General features: G+C 42.2%; 1 protein-coding gene across 1 annotated transcript in view; it reads right to left on the bottom strand.

Moving 5' to 3' along the window:
• Nucleotides 1-20,805, bottom strand: part of Nid2 (nidogen 2) — a 64,145-nt gene that overhangs the window by 22,921 nt on the left and 20,419 nt on the right. The window contains exons 5-8 of the mRNA XM_048426411.3: nucleotides 16,795-16,944; nucleotides 16,178-16,423; nucleotides 10,590-10,790; nucleotides 9,039-9,269 (exon numbers count right to left, since the gene is read on the bottom strand). Of these exons, the coding sequence (XP_048282368.3) occupies nucleotides 9,039-9,269; nucleotides 10,590-10,790; nucleotides 16,178-16,423; nucleotides 16,795-16,944 (828 nt within the window). The remainder of the gene's footprint in view (nucleotides 1-9,038; nucleotides 9,270-10,589; nucleotides 10,791-16,177; nucleotides 16,424-16,794; nucleotides 16,945-20,805) is intronic.

Genomic DNA, 20,805 nt, shown 5'->3' with positions numbered 1-20,805 from the left:
TTTAGCAAGATTCCTAGCTAAAGAGTTCATATGTGTGTTGGTGTTTAAAATATTAGGCACAACAGTAAGTCATCAAAACAGACCTTGGAAAAAGCTTTTATTCTCCCAGATCAAGGCATGTACTTGACAGATAGACACATACAATTTCTACTACCATTGCTACTTCATTATCTTACTAAAGATTTGAGTGTTCTATCAGGGGGATAAGTTTGGAATTCTAAGTCTTTTTTGAAAGAAAGACTCTATTATTATATGTAAATGCGTGTGTGTTCATACATGTGAGTACATGTGCATGCCACAGTGTACTTGTCAGAGGATAGCTTCATGGAGTGCGTCCACTCCTTCCACACTTCTATGGGTTGCAGGGACTGACCTCTGGTAACTGAGTTTGTGCAGTGCGCTGGTTAGATTTTATTAGCCTGACACAGTCCAGATCATCTGGGAAGGGGGAACCTCAACTGGTGAAAATCCTGTATAAGACGGGCCTATAGGCAAGTCTGCAGAGCCTCTTCTTGATTGATGATTGAGGCTCAACCGACAGTGGGGGGTGCCACCCCTGGGCAGGTGGTCCTGGGGTGTACAAGAAAGCAAACTGAGCAGGCCAGGAAGAATAAGCCAGCAAGCGGCCCTCCTCTGTGGCCTCTGCTTCAGTTCCTATCTCTGACTCCTGCCTTGAGTTCCTACCCTAACTTCCTTCTACAGACCTATAAAGTGAAGTAAACATTTTCCTCCCCAGATTGCTTTCAGTCATGGTGTTTATCACAGCAATAGAAAGTAAACTGATACATATGACACCTGACTTCCTTTTACAGACCTATAAAGTGAAGTAAACATTTTCCTCCCCAGATTGCTTTCAGTCATGGTGTTTATCACAGTAACAGAAAGTAAACTGATACATATGACAAACTCCTTTACCCACTGAGTCATCTTGCTGGTCCCCAAAACTTCCTCTGTAAAGACAGAACCAAATAAAGAGAAATGGCTTCCCAATGTCTACGCTTCTTATATTTTTGGTCCTGTACCTAGCCTTTAACGACTGAGCCATCTCTCCGGCCCCCTACACTTCTTAATCGCGTGGATCCATCTCTAAGTAAGTTGTAGAGAGTGTCATGCAGTCGTAGTTGCCACTTGTTGAGCATCCCCTCCCAGGCAGTGGTCTACATCCAACCCCATTAAATTCACACAAGGACAGGTGCAGACTGCAGACTATAGCAATAACTATGAAAGCCAAGTAACATCCTCAAGGTTACAATGAGAAGTGGTAGAGTGAGAATCAGATAACAACCCAAACAACCCCAGGCAAGGGTCCATGCCACCCACCACTCTGATGCAGCTGTCACCAGAGCAACCTCATAAAATTTTTATCTAAAGCAAAGGCACAGACAACAGGGATGAGGTTCAGATGCACAATGACTCCCAATTGCTCAGTGCAAAACCCAAATAAAATTGTTTATATCTGCTGGATTTGCTCTCAAAAATGCAACATAAAATATTTCCAAAGTTAGTGTTCCCACTGGCAGGCCCGGCCATCTCAAGGAATAGTTCCCTCCTTCCTCCTCAATGGGACAGCTCTTTTTCCCTGTCTGAAGTGTTTGCTTTACCTCAGTCTGTGGAACTGTTGACTATGACAACACTCCATGCAAAATATAGTAACTGGGGCCTGTGCCTCTGAAGTCTGTGTCAGAACTCTGCCTCGGTGGGCAGGTTATTACACCCCAGTATACGCTAAGTGCAACCAGCTCGAGGGTTCTCTCACTGGTAGATGCCAGAATCTTAGCAGTTACAGACACACCTTGGCAGGACCTCTGCCTGCACTTAGCACTGGATTCCCGATCACTTCTCTCTCATTCATGACTCGCCAGCCACCTTCTACAGCTGGGACTTGTTCAAAGTAGTTGCCAGTTGCACCCTGAGTGCTTGTTTCTGCAGTTGCTTCAGGGGCTGAGCTTCCTCCTCCCAGGCCTTTGCGACTTTGTCTCCCTACCACTCTCACTTTCCTGCTGCCCAAGTTAGATTTTTCTGGTTTTCTTTAATAGTCGGTTGTAAACTGTGGTGCCTTGACTGAGATAGCTCCACTCTCTGGGAAACTCCTCCCATCCACACTATAAGAAACAGCATGGTGTGTTTCTTCTGCAGAACATTCATTATCAGTTTCCCCATCAGAACCTGAATATGAGACTGGCTATGAGTTTGTCCTCAGTTCACCTCAATGCTGGCAGAGGGAAGGGAATCTCTGACAAACCAAATAGTGGAACAGCTATCCTGGGAATGCCTCCTTCTCGACTTCTTGGGCAAGGGAGGAAAACCCAGCCTTAGTGAAGCAGCACTCAGCTAACTTGGGCACATAGGCAAGAGTTCCTAAGTCAGTCTCTAGCCAGATTTTAATTAAGAACAGGGTTACATTCTCACCGAAGGCCCCACGAAAGACAAGAACCCATTCTCCCCACAATTATTTCCTCATATTAGAATACATTCCAAAGGAAATAGTCATCTTCAAAATGCTTTAATTTGTAAGTGCTAATACTTAACCTTCTTATAGAGCAGCCCTTTCCAACATTAAACTTTGACCACAGAATATTCCAGGAAAGATTCATAAGTGTGCATGTACATTAGAGTTTATCTCCCTGATAGGCATTAAATAAAGTGAGAATTTTAGAAGCAGACCAGAATTGACCTGCACTCTTTTTTTGTTTGTTTGTTTTTTTGTTTTGTTTTTTGAGGCAAGGTTTCTCTGTAGCTTTGGTGCCTGTCCCGGAACTAGCACTTGTAGACCAGGCTGGCCTTGAACTCACAGAGATCTGCCTGCCTCTGCCTCCCGAGTGCTGGGATTAAAGGTGTGTGCCTCCACTGCCCAGCCACCTGCACTCTTAAACTACTGGACTTACATCAACACAAATATGTCCATAATCACAAGCAATGCAGTTATACAGTTAGTAATATAATTCAGAATCAAGTGCAAAGGGAAAATGTAGAGCCCATTATTAAGAAAATTGACAAAAAAAGACAAAAACTTAAAAATCAGCTATTTCAGTGAGCCTTCTGCACACAGCCACTAAGTGTAGCTTCCAGTAACATCTTGAGAAAACAGTCCTAAAACCACTTTACTATTCATAATTTCTAAGTCTGTTGGCTCTCTCCTCTTGCAGTTAAGTCAAGGGTATTCTTAAGCCATTTCATATTTCACCCACTTAAACTAGTGACTCTCTGATGGGGAGCTGGAACCCATTGACTCAATTAGAAAGGGAAGAATGGTTTCCTTAAAGGAGCCATCATTGAATGACTGAATTCATTGATGCAAATTCAACGGCTCTCTGCCCAAACATCTCCCCAAGATTCCTGGAGAGGAAGAACGGCAGCATGCTTGGGTCCTGTTCTGTGACAACAGCACAAATACTAACTGTATCTGCACCCTGTACAACCACACAGTGCCCACATGGCTGCAAGGTTATGTGGCTGAGCATGCCTTCCAGCCTGACAGCAGCCCCTCTTCTTAGGAAAGCCTAAGACTTCAAACGCTCCCATGCAGTGACAGAGGAGGAAGAGGGTTTACTTTTGGTGTCTTGTGTGTGCTTTTTTATTGTTCCATGTCAGGAACAATGAATGGTACGTCTGTGGGTAAAGCATGGTTCAGTCACAAAAGATTGAAACCCACACTCCCATGAAACCTCAGACTATCCTATGAGGCTTTTGTGAAGCTGACAGAGCCCACATGTTGCAGCTGCACTGTGTGGCGCACGTGTGGGCTCTGTGCCCAGAGCCAGGGTTTGAGTCCCAGCCTGCTGCTCACCAGCTGCGTTTCTAACTGTTTCACCTCAACATCTCAAGTTTTACATCTATAAAAGTGTGATAACAATACAGTACTGGTTGAGTAGAGGTTGCTATGGGGACTAGATAAAATAATTCATGTAAGGTACTAAGGACAATGCATGGCAATATATCATGCTATTTATTAAATATTATTTGCCTGGGTGAGAAAGAAGCTCATAAAACTAACTAGCAACTGGTAATTTTTGCTGGCTTACTCTCCTTTTGTTAAAAGAGACCCAAAGATAAACTGTTTCCCTAAATGATCCTAAAGGACTCAATAGTATTGGTGGTTCATCCTCTAATACAGTGGTTTTCAACCTTCCTAATGCTGTGACCCTTTAATACAATTCCTCATGTGCCAGTTACCTCCAACCATAATATTATTTCATTACTACTTCGTAACTGTGATTTTGCTACTGTTACAAATCATAATGTAAGTATCTGATACACAGGATATTTGCTATATGACCCCTGTGGGATGGAGAACTGCTACTCTAATGGTTCTTCTTATAGTCTTGATGCCTCCATCTGCAAGGGCAGGTGTGTGTGAGTGTGCGTGCGTGTGTGCATGTGTGTGCGTGCGTGCGTGTGTGTGTGTGTGTGTGTGTGTGTGGCGGGGGGGGGGGGGAGCTGTGCTCCACAGGAGCTTTTCCCTCTCCTTATGAAATACAGTTGGGTTCTTCCTTCTTGATTTGCATGCTGCTCTAAAAATTGTAACAGGCTTTCTTTTGGGCCACCAGTCAGCTCCCAAATCATGACACAGAGACGTCTTAGTTATTTATATAACCTAATAAGCTCAGTTTATTATCTGATATGCTCATTTCTTGCTAGCTCTGATAAGTTCTATTAACCCGTTTTTCTTTTTTTTTTATTAAAAATTTCCACCTCCTCCCCTCCCTCCATCCCCTCTCCCCCTTCTTCTCCAGGCCAAAGAGCAGTCAGGGTTCCCTACCCTATGGGAAGTCCAAGGTCCTCCCTGCTTCCCCCCAGGTCTAGATTTCTCCCACTTATTCTCCGTGTCTCGCCGGCCCTGCCTATCCCTCGATTGCCTAGCTATTTGTCATTCAGCTTTTTATTAGATCAATTAGGTGCCTTAGACAGGCAAGGTGACAGGCAGCACATCTTTACATAGTTAAACAAATTCAGCATAAACAAAAGCAGCCTAAACAAATGTAACACACCTTTACATAGGTAGGGTAATATTCCAGAAGAAAAAAAATCAAGTAGCATCTTCATGCATTAATTTACTACATTGTAATATCATCTTTGACTGCCCAATGCTTAGATCGGCATCCTATATCATTCTATGTATTTGGACCAGTTTCCTGTATCCAAGCAACCAAAGTAATAAACTCGGGCTTCTCCTTTCAACCAAGATCCCATCAGCTTCCTCTGTTGCTAATGTATGACTGAGCCAACACCCATACTGAATCTCTGGAGGCGTTAGGGGCCTTGAGCTCCAGCAACAACACAGATTTGCTCAGTCACCTCTCACAGATGCTGACTCTGGGCTCACAGTGTTAACAACAAACTGAGTGTAGGAGCCAGTCCCTTTATCTTCACATACCTCTTCTCCTAGGGGAAAGCATGATGAATTGGTTTAGAGAATTCAATTATCACACTGACATTTTTGTCGACTGCCTTTGCAGGCCCATCCCAGCTTGCCTAGGACACAGGGTAGGAGGTTTTTCTGTTCATGTGTTGCTTTCATTGGTTAATGAATAAAGAAACTGCTTTGGGCCTGATAGGGCAGAACTTTGGTAGGCAGAGAAGACAGAACTGAATGCTGGGAAGAATGGCAGAGTGAGAGAAGCCATGGATCCTCTGCCTGAGATGGATGCTGGTTAGAATCTCCAGTAAGCCACAGCCACGTGGTGATACACAGATTAATGGAGATGGGTTAAACTAATATGTAAAAGTTAGCCAATAAAAAGTTAGAGCTAATGGCCAAGCAGTGTTTTAATTAATATAGTTTTTTTGTGTGGTTATTTTGGGTGTAGCTAGCTGGGTGGCTGGAACAAACAAGGGACCCTCTCCTTGCTCTCCTTGTAACAACTGGCGCCAACGTGATGGACTAAATTCACTTAAAAACTGGAGAGAGCTTAATTCTAGACATGAAAAAAAAAAAACCCAGAGTTTAACACAGCTTTTTGCTGTTTGCTGGCAGCATGCCACAGAGAAATTTTCCTGACTCAGTAGCAGCAGCAGAAAAAAAGCTGTGCCATTTTAAAATGAGGCTTCCTGAGCCCTGCTACCAGTGCAAACTCTGGCTATGGAGTATTTGTGGGTCCGGGTGTTTGTGTGCCCACTTGGGATTGGAAGGAAAGTGGCTGAGACCATGCCAGTGGCTTGGCTCTTCCTGCCTGGGCAGGTGGTGGGATCAGGTCTACTAGGCTTGGGCATGCGGGAGAGCATGGCGGATTCCTGCCGCCATACAGAGAAATGTTTCCAGGCTACACAGTGCTCTGCGTGGCAGTTTTGGCTGTAACTCAGATAAAAAAGGGTTTATGTGCCAGTTAAAATCTCCGGTAAGCCACTGCCACATGGCGATACACAGATTAATGGAGATGGGTTAAACTAATATGTAAGAATTAGCCAATAAGAACTTGGAGCTAACAGGCCAAACAGTGTTTTAATTAATACAGTTTTCTGTGTGTTTATGTCGGGTGTAAGCTAGCTGGGTGGCCGGGACAAACAAGGGACCCTTTCCCTGTAACATGTTTGTAAAATAGTCAGCTTTTGAGGAATAGGCAGGATTACTGAGAAACTGCTAAGAACAGTTTCCACAGCCTCATCACACAGATGCCCTATCACTAGTGTGCACTACTGTGGCAGTAGCCAGTAATAATGTCCATGGACTTCATGGGGACTCACTCCAAAGGGCAGAAGAAGTCTCACTACAGAGAGCTTGCACACCATGTTCAGTTCTGCACTGTCTGCAACATCAAGGAAACAGAATCAGCCTAGATGTCCATTAACAGATGAATGGATACAGAATATGTGGTTCATATATACAACGGACTTTTATAGTTACCAAGAAAACAGAAATTGTGACATTGGCAGAAAAATGGATCACCACATTGTTCTCTCTTATTTAAAGAGCCTAGATTTTAATTTTTATATAGATGTGTATGTGGGAGGGGGTTGTGGATATAGGATACAAAAATAGAAAAGACAGAGAGTAACAGAATATATATTCATGAAAGAATGGGCTCCACTCTTGTGGGAGCAAGAGGATAAGTGAGGGACAGCAAGGTAGCGAGACAGGAAAGGGAAATAGAAAAAAAGTGCCATAATGAAATCTACCTTGTATATTCATTTGTAAAAATAAATACAATTTTAAAGTGATAGGGCTTGGACTCAGTGGTTAAAAGTCCATGCTGCTCTTCCAGAGGATTGGAGTTTAGTTCCTGCCACCCATATCAGTCAGCTCACAGGCTGCGGGAACTCCGGCTCCTGTGCATCTGATGCTTCTGGCCTCCTCGGGTACCTGCACGCGTGCATGCCCCTCTCTCTCCCACCCCACCTCCATGCACATCAAGGCTCACTCTGCCTGCAAGCCTACACATGCGTAAGAACATATACCCATGATCAGAGCCTTCACCAACCTAAAAAGGTCCTCCTCTTCCATATATCCTCCTTTCTACCCAAAGGCCCGGCAATCACTGCTCTTTTTACTGATTCTATAATTCTACCTTCTCCAGTGTATCAGAGTTGGATACACTGCTTATTGAGGCTAGATTCCACATCTAAGGTTCTTTTGTGCTCTATTGCTTTGATAGGCACAGAACATTGCTATCTGCACAGGTAAGCCTAAGGTCCAGTGAAATGTAAACCAGAGTTGCTTCTACCAGTTTCCTTTAGCTGAGATGCAATCCTTGTGACACAATCCACCCACTTGAAGGGCAAAACTAAACAATTTTCCCGATACTCAGAGCTGCACAACCACCATGATGATTGATTACTAGGGCATTTATCACTCTAAGAAGAAACCCTACACTCTTAAGTGACTTTGTCTATTCTCTTTTGTCCATGAACAACTGTTAGTCTACTTGGTATCTCTCTGGATTTGGACATTCTACGTCCATGGAATCATGCATTGTGTCTTCTTTCACTTAGCACAGTGCTGTCAAATGCAACCCAAGCTGTAGGATAAATGAGTACTTCGTTTCTTTTAATGACTGAGTAATAGTCTATTGTATGGCTTTAGGACTACTTAGTATGTGTTCTCTGGTTGATATTCATCTAGGTTGCATCTACCTGTTGGATATTTTGAATAATGCTGCTGTATTAGTATTATCATCACTGTCACAAAATACAGAAAGAACAGACTTATGCTAGCTCAGGTTTTAGTCTACAGTCTGACTCCATTGCTTCTAACTGTGGCAAGGTAGACTATGACAACAGTAGTATGTGGCAGAGGCCACTCATGACTGGGGAAGATAGGACAAGATATAACCTATGTGACCCATGATCTACTTCTTCCAGCTGGTGCCCTTCTCCTAAAGTTTCTGGAACCTTCCAAAATAGCATGACCATCTGAAGACAAAGCCTTTAGTACATATAAGTTTAGGTCTTACATTTAGGTCTTTGGCTCACTTTGAGCTGGGTTTTGCTTATGCCTGAGGCAAGATAGGGGTCCCATTTCTTCATTCCTTTGCATTTGGAAAGTTGTTTCAACATTACCTGTTTAAAAGACTTATTTTCCTATTGAACTATTTTGATATCTTTGTCAAAATAAAACAAACCAAACCAAAATACAATCTGAGGCTGGCCATGTTGATAAAGTCTGGGAACCTGAGTCCAATCCCCAGAACTCATATAAAAGCAGAAGAGAATGGATTCCACGAACTTGTTGTGAACACCAATGCATACATGCCACAATACACATACACCTACCCCATTATACACAATAATAACTAAAATTTGTGTTGAACTGACTGCAAACATAAGCATTTAACTTAGATGCTCACTTAAATTCCACTGATTTAAATCTCTATTCACATATCAGGGGAAAAGGCTGACTGGTACCACCCAGCCCCAGGTGCCATACTTTAGTTTCTGACATTTGGCAGGGGCTATGTTCTCAACGTTCTACACTTGCCTGTCTCCACAGGGCCACACTTTATTGACTTTATATCTGGCACTCACAGAACTTTAATTGTACCAAAACTGTTTGATGGCTTCTAAGAAAGGATATGATTTTTGCTCAACAAAAATAATATACGTACCTTCCACAGGGCCAATCTGATTGGTCACAGCAAATCGCAGCACACCCTCATCCTCACTGTATAAAGCAAAAGCCCGGTCCACAGTCAGCTGCTGGGTGGCAGGGATGGCCAAGTGTCTGGGGGCATGCCGGCATGCCTCGTAAGTGATGTTCTGGTCTATGTGGTAGGACCATGTTTGGTTGATAGAACCAGAAGTGAGAGAGAAACTTCTGGAACTGGAAGAGGTCACAGCTGTAACGAACATTTTAGAAGCAAATTGGTAAACTTTTAAAATACCAAAACCAAAAATGTTCGTATTAGCAGTATCTTTTTCTACAGTTTTTCACCCCATTCCTGGAGCAGGTTCCACTGAGAACTTCCTGAGTTCTACAGGAAGCTTGGAAGAAAAGATTTAGAACCCCCTTGAACCTGAGTGGAGACAAAGCTATACTGCTGAGGAGGAGAAACAATGGCTACACTAAGAACAAGCATTATAATGTGCTGGTGTGTTGAGAGCCACCGGTGTGCTGAGAGCTATCTACACACTGCCTGCTTTGCTCCTCGTAGCTGTGCAGGACAGGCACTGATAATGTGTGCAGAGACCACAGGGTTTAGATGAACAGCCCAAGACGCGGGGCCTGGATGTGGTAGAACTGAGATACACTCCACAAAAGGAATACTCCAAACGCTCTGCACTTTGGTAAGCTGGCAGGACACCAGCAGAGGAAAAGTTGTCCCTCTCTGGCTGGGAGGCATGCCAGGATTGGCCCCAGTATATTCTGGTCACAGTTAGAGTCTATGTTCTAATCTTTTCCCTGTAACCAGCTCTCATGCTAGAAGCTGGGGGCACCGAACAGGTGCTGCTCAAGCCAGACCAAATTCAAAATGACAACAGTGACCGCTGGAGCATCTTGCATGTGGCTAGTACTGCTATAAATGTGTCAGGCTTTTGACATTGTGACACAACACTACCATCTACAAATGTGTTGGACTGTATTTATAGCTAGCTACTCTGGGGCAGATGTAGCCCCCAGGCTGCAGGCTGGACACACAAACAGCTTATTACACCTTATGAAATTTATCAACTGTGTTAGGCAATCAGAAAAGATGTTTTTATTCTCATGCTAAAAGAGAAGAAAATAGGCTTTCTGTTGATTTTTTCTCCATAGACTTTAAATGGCAAATCTAGGATGTGAATGAATTTTGTGTTGTCTCCAAATCCCAGGTTTGTTTCATAGCACTGTAATAGCATCTTTGTATTTAGTTTAAAGAAAACTAAAATCACCAGCTGAAACAGTTACAGGACAATCATAAATCTTAATTGTCAATACAGTCCATGCCCTTTATCAGTTATTGTCACCAGAAAATAATGTGCAAAGATATTGACATCCTTATTATGTTCAGCAGTCATTACTCTGCTTGCCTATATGATGAATACTTTCTGAAAAACAAGAACAAAATTATATCAGTATCACGTTGTGCTCCCAGGACATTCCTGTGTTTTAAGCCTTGTCACTATCTCATTGAGGCAGACACCATGTCCACTTTACAGCTGTGGAAACTCACACATACCTGAGTCCCCGTGATGATAAAGCTCTCTGTATGGAGCAATGAGAGCTGTGAAATTCGCCGGAATGAAGGGCACCTGACCCTCAATGTTGGTCTTAATGCTCAGATAGTTCTCTGGGTCAAGCCCCTCAGCAGTTTGAGTGATACGAACCCTCTCTTCTCCAGGGTAAAACGTAACTTCCACCTCATGCACAAAAGTAGCACCTGCAGGGAACAAAAACTCAGCAAGTGGGTGACAAGAGGTCTTGTTTAAATAAATTATTCTGAGGATTGGCTGGGGCTTGGGTGGTAGATTATCTCCCTATGGTCGAAGAGGTATGGCTTCAAGCAGCTAGTCACTAGTGTGTTTGTCCTCTTCCGGTCTCTGATGGAGACAGTACCTAAGGAGAGCATGCCAGCTTGTGCTCAGTCCTAGCTGCAGACCTCCTGCTCTCCAAAAGTTCTCGAATCCTCCTTTAGCCAATGGCCTTTAAGATTATTACACCTACTCCAATTTATTGTAATTGCCTTACAACAGGTAAGATCAGAAAAATTACAAGATGACTAATAATATTACCATTTAAGAATTTAATAATCATTTTGCTTAAGCCATGGATGGTGTTCTGCAAGGCTTATGTGATTTTCCTTATACATTCATTTATTTGATTTTGGAAATTAGTTTTATTTTTAATATTATCTTGTTAAGAAAATGGTTTGATAACTGAGCCAAGAATGAGGCACTTTTAAAAATGATACAGTCTTTACAGACTAATAATGAACAGCTAGTTGGAAAACTTAACAATATGGAGAGGGATAGCATTAATTTAACAGACAAAATCCAGTCAATGTTGAAGGGTGCTGAGACATTATCTGAAAGAATTCATGCTGCTGAATTTAATCAAAATCTGTAAAAAGTTCTGATAGATTAATCGATAAGGTATCTCTCCATGAAGTTAATATGCATGCCATCAAAATTATGTCCAAAGATGAGATGTATCTTTATTGAACAAATTTTATACCTTGGAATCCTCAATAAGGGCATTAAAATGAAACACTGGCCAGGAGATTTAGACTTTATACAAGGCAGTGGTAAAGAGATTTAAAAAGATTGAGGAAATTATCAAAACTGATGAGGGGACAGAAGGCACAAGGGCAGGATTTAGCTTCATTAGTATGTGCCAGACTCCAGGATGGCTTTCCCAGAGCTTTAGCTGCCTATCCAGTAATTTCATTTGAGAAACCATCTGGCACAAAGTACTCTAAGGTAGTCAAAGAATATATATGGCAATCTAAAAGAAATTAAACAAGCAATAGTATCTTATGACCCAAATTCGCCATTTGTTAGGGAAATGGTTAAAACGTGGGCTTCAAACAATAAGACTACCACACATGACTGGTTTCAATTAATCTCAGCTGTCCTAGAAGATGGACTTCAGCTACGTTGAAAGTGTTATTGGTGAAAAGAGGCAAAACTTTTAGAACAACAGGGAAAAGCTAAAGGATTTGAGGCTTCCCAAGATCAAATTCTTGGTGAGGGCCATTACTCTGATCCTCAGGATCAGGCTCTCTGCAACAAACACACCTTGTCCCTACGTAGCACAGCAGCTTTTAATGCTTGGGACAGAATTAAGGAACCAAAAAAGAGAATTAAATCATATACTAGGGTTAAACAGGACCAGAGAAAAGTCCTTCAGTGACTTTTTAAAAAGATTAACTAAGACTGTACAAGTAGGTGTAGCAGATTCAGAAGCTAGATGAGTACTTATTAAATCTCTTGCTTTTAAAAATGTCAACTTAAATACAGAAAGATCCTTGGGCCTTTAAAGGTTAGATCAGCACAAATAGATGAATGGATCTTGCATACAACAAATGTTGAGGCTTGGGTAGGAGAAGCGATTTCCAATGGTATGAGGAGACACCAAGATGCCAACTGTTTTAACTGTGGTAGAATAGGACATCTGAGAAGGGATTGTAGACAAGAAATTCCTAGGAATAATGTCTCTATGGAAATGACAAGAATAAGTGGTCTCAGCCTTCCGGGATATGTAGGCCATGGAAATGTTGACATTGGGCCAATAAATGTAGATCAAGAAAAGACAGACAAGGCCACCCGATACCATTGGAAAACTTCTTGGGGTACCTTTCACAGGCCCCCATGTCAAAAATGGTCAAGTCATTCTCAGTCACTGTGGAGAACATGTTTCACCAGAAAAACTAAAAATCCATTGCCTACTGTAAAAAAAAAAATCATACTGTTCTGGGTGACATGGAGAATGGTTAGTGTGAGTTTATCTACACTAATATAATATAATATAATATAATATGATATGATATAATATAATAATAGTGAGTAAGAGTGAATACTTGTGAGTTACTATTTATGGACAATTTACATTGTTATAGATTCTTGTATATTGATATAAGTTAAAATTATATTTGTTATATTGAATATGCTATTTCTGTTTACAATATTTATAAAGTTATTTTACAAATAATTGTGCAAAGTTATTTTGTCAGATTGTATGCATGCATGTTTCTATCTCTGCTTAAGACATTTTGTATATGGGTACAATTTTAGGATTTATCATATTGCATTATATATTTCTACCTCTGATCAAGATACTTATACACTGTTTACATTTTTATGTCATTGTCCTCATTTACTGCACAGTTGTTTAAAGACTGTTTAATATTCTAATATGAAGTCTTAGTCTTTAAGTTATATAGGTATTAAGAATTATAGGTCAATAGTCATTCATGTTTGTCATACTTATAGTCAGACTAATTATGTTCTTTAGATACATAGAGATTGTATTCTGAATAGATATGTGATCTTCAACCACTTCAAAGACCTGTAGAACATGGTATTTAAATAACTTAGGGTTCTGTTGACGTGAGACACGATTGTTCCTGGCAGTACCAATCTATTCCCAAGAGAATGTTAAGCACCAAGGACACTTCACTTGGAGCTTGTTTTCTTCTTGGCAAAACTGGCCTTGGGCAAAGAACTGCCCATACCTCGACCACTGATAAAATACATGATATCTGAACAGGACAAGCAGAATACAGGAAAAAAGACTGCTAAACCTTGCTAAGACAAGGTCAGATGGTTATAAAAATTTTCCTGCTTCGAAAAAGGGCCTGTCAGTTACTCTAGGCCTCAGCCAAAGTTGGTTGCTTCAACATTGCAAATGAGACTTTGGGTGACTGCCCAGGTAGCCAGTTGTCTGTTATCTACTGCACATCTTGGAAGCTGCTTGATTGCACTTCCTGCCTAAACAAGTAATATTATTATCTTCCTTCTCAGGCTTTCGATGGGGTTGAAGATTAGATAGTCCTAGTTACCTTCTTCTTAAGATCTAGCCAAGCCATTTCTAATACAAGACTGAAACTCCTTAGGATAGAATGATTATTAAAACATTTAGCATATATTCCTTGCTTAATATTGTTTATGTTGGTTTTAATTCTAATTTTTATACTTGATATCACATCTGTTCTTAGTGCATATAGTTTTGTATTGGTTTTGGAACTCTCTTGTTTAGACAAAAGGGGAGGTGATGGAGAACCTCTTTGGCCTTTAAAAGGTTGGACCTAGTTGGGGCATAACTTAGGGTACTAAAAAATTGTGATCCCACCCAGCTTAGCCTGTTCTTCCTGCACTCCACACCTTGATGTTGTGCCTCCATTCCTGTTCCACGAGTTTTCCCTTTTAATTAAGGTTTTAAGAAAAACCTTAGAATACTCTATTCAGAGTTAGCTTGCAATTATTTGGTTCGCGTTTACCCCCATTTGACACTTTCAGCATCACTCAAAGAGTTTCAATTGTCCCTGCCCTGTTTTCTTTATGGGAGTCTATATTTTGTAAGAGGTAATGCAGGACTTTCTTTCTCAGCTTGCCAGGGTTAGCAAATCCCACATAAACCAGGATACTCAGAAAATTTAAATGTCACATATATGCTATGTAATATAATATGGGCATGCTTATATTTTAAAACTTTTTTTCCAAAATTCAAGTTTAACTTTGCATACTATATTTTAGCTACTTTTGACACATGATTTCATTTAAATCTTGAGTAAAGGTGACATACTATATATCCTTTAAATGGCAGCTGAGCCATACAGCAAGAGGTGGGGAAAGAACTTGTCTCACAGTACAGGCCTTTGTGTGCAAGAAAGGAAATGTGTGTTGCTAGTAGGAATATGAGAAGCCAACCCCCTCCCCCATGCTCCCTGGCTGTGAAAGGGAGAGGTCTAGCTAGCAGTGCTGACATCTACTGAGGACTCCCCCCGGCCCTCTATGGTCTCACAGCCACCCAGGTGATCTGTGTGAAGTTATGTCTGAATAGTAGCAATCTCCCAGAGCCTTTAAACTTTTCCACTCATGACTTTTACCAAGATCTCCTTACTCTGCCTGGATATATATGTGTAAGATATGGACACATTTACAGATAACAGGCCATAAAGAAATATATTTTAAAGCAATGCTTTGGTATACATATAAATTTACCACTTATTAAACATGAAAGAAAACTTGCATTTTACTGAGATGGACTTGCTTGTTTTATTCATTTTATATTTATTTATTTAGCTCGTTATTTTATCCAAAGAATTATTTCTTAGCTGAAGATTTCACACTGCAGGAGAATGAATATCTTCAGTCTTTTCAGAGTCAACTAACTGGCTTTGACTTTGGAATTATTGATGCTGAAAATGTCACAGAATGGCAGAAGTACATTTAGGGACACCTCAGCAATTGTTGGAAAATGCATCCTAATCCTTACAACCTACAAATCATTGAACAATTTTCAAGAATCAAAAGTCTGAAACTCAGAAAACAGTTTTCTTTCTTTCTTTCTTTCTTTCTTTCTTTTTCTTTCTTTCTTTCTTTCTTTCCTTATTATGTATACAACATTCTGCCTCCATGTATGGCCGCACGCCAGAAGAGGGCGCCAGCTCTTATTGGTTGTGAGCCACCATGTAATTGCTGGGAATTGAACTCAGGACCTCCGGAAGAGCAGCCAGTGCTCTTAACCACCGAGCCATCTCTCCAGCCCCCAGACAACAGTTTTTTAAAATCTAACATATTGAGAGAATGATTCAAAGCTACATTAACTTGATACATACTTGCTAAGGGATGACAGTAGAAGACAAGAAAACTTTATCAGCCACTAAAGCAGCATGTTTCTGTAGAGTAGAAAGCTTTGTATGAACAAAGAAACAAAAAACAAAACAAAAACAAAAAACAAACAAAGAACGTTGCAATTCAAAACCTCCAATGGACTGGAGTCTGAGCACAGGTGTCCCAGGAAATGTTTTACAAAGTGTGTGCACTGTGTGCTCAGAGCCAGGGCTGCTTTGGAGTCACACCACAGGCAAGTGCTGTCGGAAACACCCATAGTCATTGTGGGTTTATACATTTTTTTTGAGCAATCAGAAACCTTTTTAGCAAGCTCCACACTCAGTTGCATGGCCTCCTCTGTAGCAATGACGCAACTTAAAAAGCTATGACCTAAGTATGTCAAGGGTATGGAGGGAGAGTTAGAAAAAGATCTGCAGGTGTTCCACAGGTACCACTTTTGAATTCTCATTTGCCAGATTTGAGCTCTACTCACCTGTGAGGCTGAAGCCATTCTCAGAGCCTGGCTTCTCCAAAGCAAAGAGCCAGCCAAACAGGCCTCCAATTGGGATGACAGGGAGAAGGGCCAGGGCTGCCAGCTGTGGGATGTGGCTGATGGCAGTGTAGGCTCTGCCGTCATTGCCCACAATGTAAGCATGGAGATCCACATCAGTAAAGTGCACAGGAGTGTGACCCACTCGGAGGTGGCCACTCACTTTCCCATTGACTCGGTGAGGTGCTCCTGAAAGGCAAGAAGAAGCCTCTCAGTTTTTGACCACATCAAGATTAGGACACGTGTACAGAGATAAAAGAACTCCCCTGACTACACCTAATCAACTACTCAATGACCCAGCCTGTCTGTAATCTCTCCTATCCTTCTTTTCCCTCCCCTGTAGCTCTACAGAGTTAGGAATGGGCAAGTGGAATCATTTCTAATTAATTCTTAAATTGAGAATAAATAAATAAATAAAGTATTTATTATTCAGGCATCCAATCATTAGCACTATGATTCGCACAGTACAGACATAAGGATTACCAATCACAGCCCACACTGTAACTAGAAACAGGCAAGTGGTGACGCTATTCACACAGTAGCCCCAGTTTGTCAATCACCTTCTGGCAGACAGTGCTTCCCATTTCCATAAAACCTGGACTGGCAGTAGCAGCAGAAGCCAGTGGCATAGTCGGTGCAGAAGGCATGCTGGGAGCATTGGCCATGGCTGTGTTCACAGGTTTCCCTGTTGGCACTATTATACGTGAAGACTGCAAAATTAAACAAACAAGCATCAGAAAGGCCAAAGGATTCCAGTATTGTCACCACTAAACTTCATCAGACACCACATCTGCTCTGCAAAGTCAGCTTGGACTGTAATAAACAAATAGGATTTGATGCTGAGGATATAGGAATAACATGCAGCCTGGGGGATTAACTTGCTTTATATTTTCTGGCAAGAAGCTCAGGTCATTGTTGCCAACTGGGCCTTATTACAACACTGGTGAGCTTGGCTGAGAGCAGTCGTGAAGGCAAACCATTCTTGCAGATTAGTGATGTAGGTGGGCCTTCTGTTTATGTGTTATTTTCATTGGTTAATAAAGAAACTGCCTTGACCCTTTGATAGGACAGAAAATTAGGTAGGCGGAGTAAGCAGAAAAGAATGCTGGGAAGAAGGCAATGAGGCAGACGCTGTGGAGCCAGCCACCAGGTCAGACATGCTGAATCTTTCCCGGTAAGCCACCACCCCGTGGTGCTACACAGATTATTAGAAATAGGTTAATCAAGATGTGAGAGTTAGCCAGTAACTAACTCTCTAGAGATAATGGGCCAGGCAGTGTTCAAAAGAATACAATTTGTGTGTTGTTATTTCCGGGGCTAAGCTAGCCGTGCGGGAGCCAGGCAGGACGAAAAGCAGGCCTGCCCACAGCTCCTCACTACAGATTAGAGTGTACTTTATGTACTTGGTGAGTAAAAGAAAATGACCAAACACTAGTAATTTTGTACGATTTGACATAAGAGTAGTGATCTTCAGGGAGCTAAGATCCAGGGTCTACAGCTAACTCTTAAGGAACCAGAACTTAAAGGAAAGGATGCACATACACTTGCCTTCACACGCAGAAGGGTTGGGGAGGAAAGAGAGAACAAGGAACAGGGTTAAGGAGCTTTTGGTCCTTGCAGGCTTCGTCCTTTCGAACACAAGTATGATTTCCATGCAACAGAAACAATGTAGGCTATAGTCATAGATGCTCTACAAAGCCACAGTAAACCAGAGGAAGCTTGATGCTCCAGGTATTGTTGTCCAAACTTCCCACATACTCTACCTGTCACAGAGAGATATTTGTGCAAGACAGATAAGGGAAGGAGGGAGGAACATAAGAAAGAGAGGAGCCTGGAGCCAACGTCATCATGTCATTGTTTATAAAAGAAATGGCCAAAGTGTGTCTTGAAATTGGGGCACAGTTGTTTTTTTATGGTTTTTTTTTTTTTTTTGAGACAGGGTTTCACTGTAGCTATCAAGCCTGTCCTGGAACTGGCTCTTGTAGACCAGGATGGCCTTGAACTCACAGGGATCCACCTGCCTCTGCCTCCCAAGTGCTGGGATTAAAGGTGTGTGCCACCATGGCCCGGCTTGATAAATTCTTTTTACCAGGAAGCTGAGCAATGCACCAATTCTAAGTACGGCCACCAGGAGGCAGGGTGGCTGGCTGTGCATGCTCTACCTCTCAGTCACAAGAGTCAGAGTAGGCTAGTGATGGATGGATTTGTGCTGTATCCCTGCTATTTGTTATTTTGTGAAGACTTACAGCCCCAGTCATTCTAAGCCTCATCAGGAAATGAAGAGTGAGGATGAAGAGGGAACTAGAGATGGGAGAGCTAGGTTAATTTAACTGAAACATTAGGTGTGATAGCATGAGTCACAGAGCCTGCTGAGTAACTCACAGGAGACTACATGCAAAAGGGTTGTTTTAATATTCATTTATTTATTAGAAAGGGTGAGAGTGTGTGTGATGGTCAGAGGACAACTCATGGGAATCAGCTCTCTTTTTACCACATGGGAGGTGCAAGAAAGGGAAGAGAGTACAACATGAGTCAGTGTGGGAAACCGGGAGCTGCGCTCAGATGACTAGTAGCTTTGACAGCTGCTGAGGGTTGCTTGGGGAAACCCATCTCCACCTGATAGCACTGACCACCCTCAGCATGGCACCACCTACTCCTTACAGCGAGGGTTAGTACATTAGAAACACTGAGGTAACTGTTAAAAAGACAACTTCTGAGGCCCACCTTAAACCCACCAATTCCTTCCCAACTCTCCATGGGATTGGAACTGCCAGAAATCTATGCTTCAGCCTCCACCAACTACAGATAGTCAAAACGCTATGCTGCTGAATCTGGGTAAGCAGGGACAGAGGCTGCCAGGTTTAAACAATATCCATTTGTCATAGACTTGCCATCTGAGGTTGGATAATGGCAAAAGTAGCTTGGTGTTAGGGATTTTTAAGTCTCACTTTCCCCCCACTTAACTAAGAACGAACAAACAAACAACAAACAAAAAACCTTTCTCATATCCTTTAACAGAAAAAAACAATGGGGTAGGGATATATGAGAAAATGAAGCAAGGACGCTGCCAGAGTATTGAGCCTTATCCTAATTGGGAGTTTTTAACAAAAATAGAAATTTCTCCTCTTTACTTGTTCCAATCCATCTTTCAATCTGTGTTTTTTTTTTTTTTTTCAGAAAGGTTTAAGCACTTGTCTTCAGTCCTTGGCTTGCCTGCCCTCCTTACAGAGGGCAGCCTCGGGAGAGGAGGCCCCACAGTGCACATCATAGAGGACACATAGAGGGTTTCCCGAGCCTGTCCCAAAGCAGCTGGGCACACTTGTACCTTTAAAAACACCTTAAGAACCAGAATCAATGTTTTCACTACAGAACAGATCTGTTCCCCCCAAATTTCCTCACCTCCCAGAATGGCAGACTACACAGGAACAGCACAGCCTCTTTTGCAGCAGCAGCGGCAAGCATCCCTTCCAGTCCCCGCGCCACTGTTTAAGTATATACAGAGCTTGTGACGATGTTGGGGGCAAACTGCCTGTAAGACTTCGTTGTGGCTGCTTACATCAGCTCAGCTATCAGGACACTAATAGGCTCCCTCTCACCTTCTGGACAAGGGACGGTACCCATCTCTACACACAGGTGTTCTCAGAGGTATGAGAGCCTCAACTCACAGACTGTCTTGGCAACCTGGAGGTAGCCATGAGTGTGAGGCTTTGGAGCCTGGTGAGCTGGGTTGAGTGTACAGTCTGCTAGAATATCTTCAAAAATGAACGTCCAGTGAGCAGTATGCTTGAGTAACCCACCCTGAAGGTCAGAAAGAGAGAGGAACTTGGGCTCTTCCAGGATGAATGACTTCCAAACAGAAAAAACAGGAGGACCCCTGCGTGGGGCAGAACACACAAGGCATCTGGAGTCTAGGTGCCCTCCCTTCTAGTTCATATTGTCACCTGAGATAATATCCAGGTTCTTACAGAAGAACCTCAACAGGTTCAAGAGCACTAAAACCCCTTAACCAGCCTCATTTCCTGTTCCTCACAATACAGGCAGTCGGATCCCTATTAGCTGAAGCTTCATTGACAAAGCTTATCCCACTTCATTCCTGGCTGCATTTCCACTTCTGTACCCATCTTTCCAGAATGTTCTCAAAATCCCACCTTTTCTTGCCTCAGACTCAGATCCCCACAACTTACTTCAAGCATCCCCTCCTTCAGTAAGACTCCCCGGTTGCAGCCACAAACACAGATGTAACCTCTCCATGGAATCCCTGACCCTGCTGCAATGTCTGCTTTGTACTCAGAGAGACAGTATCTATTTCCAGCCTTCAATACAAGAAGGCTGACACTAACTCGCTCCAGTCAACCCTGAGCATCAACCAAGACAATGCAATCTGAAGTCTCTTCTTAGGGAAGCAGCAAGCACAGTGCATCTCAAGCAATCTTCCCCCATGGTTCCCACACAGAGTAAAGCATATGGGTGCTTGAGTAATTTCTTGGCATGACAACAAACTACTGTTAAATACAAGTCACCTCAGATAAAGGATGCTCACACATTCCCTGTATTGCTGGCTCTATGAGCTA

Source organism: Myodes glareolus, chromosome 12 (genome assembly GCF_982192425.1).
Source record: "Myodes glareolus chromosome 12, mMyoGla1.1, whole genome shotgun sequence".
NCBI lineage: Eukaryota > Metazoa > Chordata > Mammalia > Rodentia > Cricetidae > Myodes > Myodes glareolus.
The sequence above is the reverse complement of the archived record's forward strand: the minus strand, read 5'-3'. Positions and strand labels throughout refer to the sequence as shown.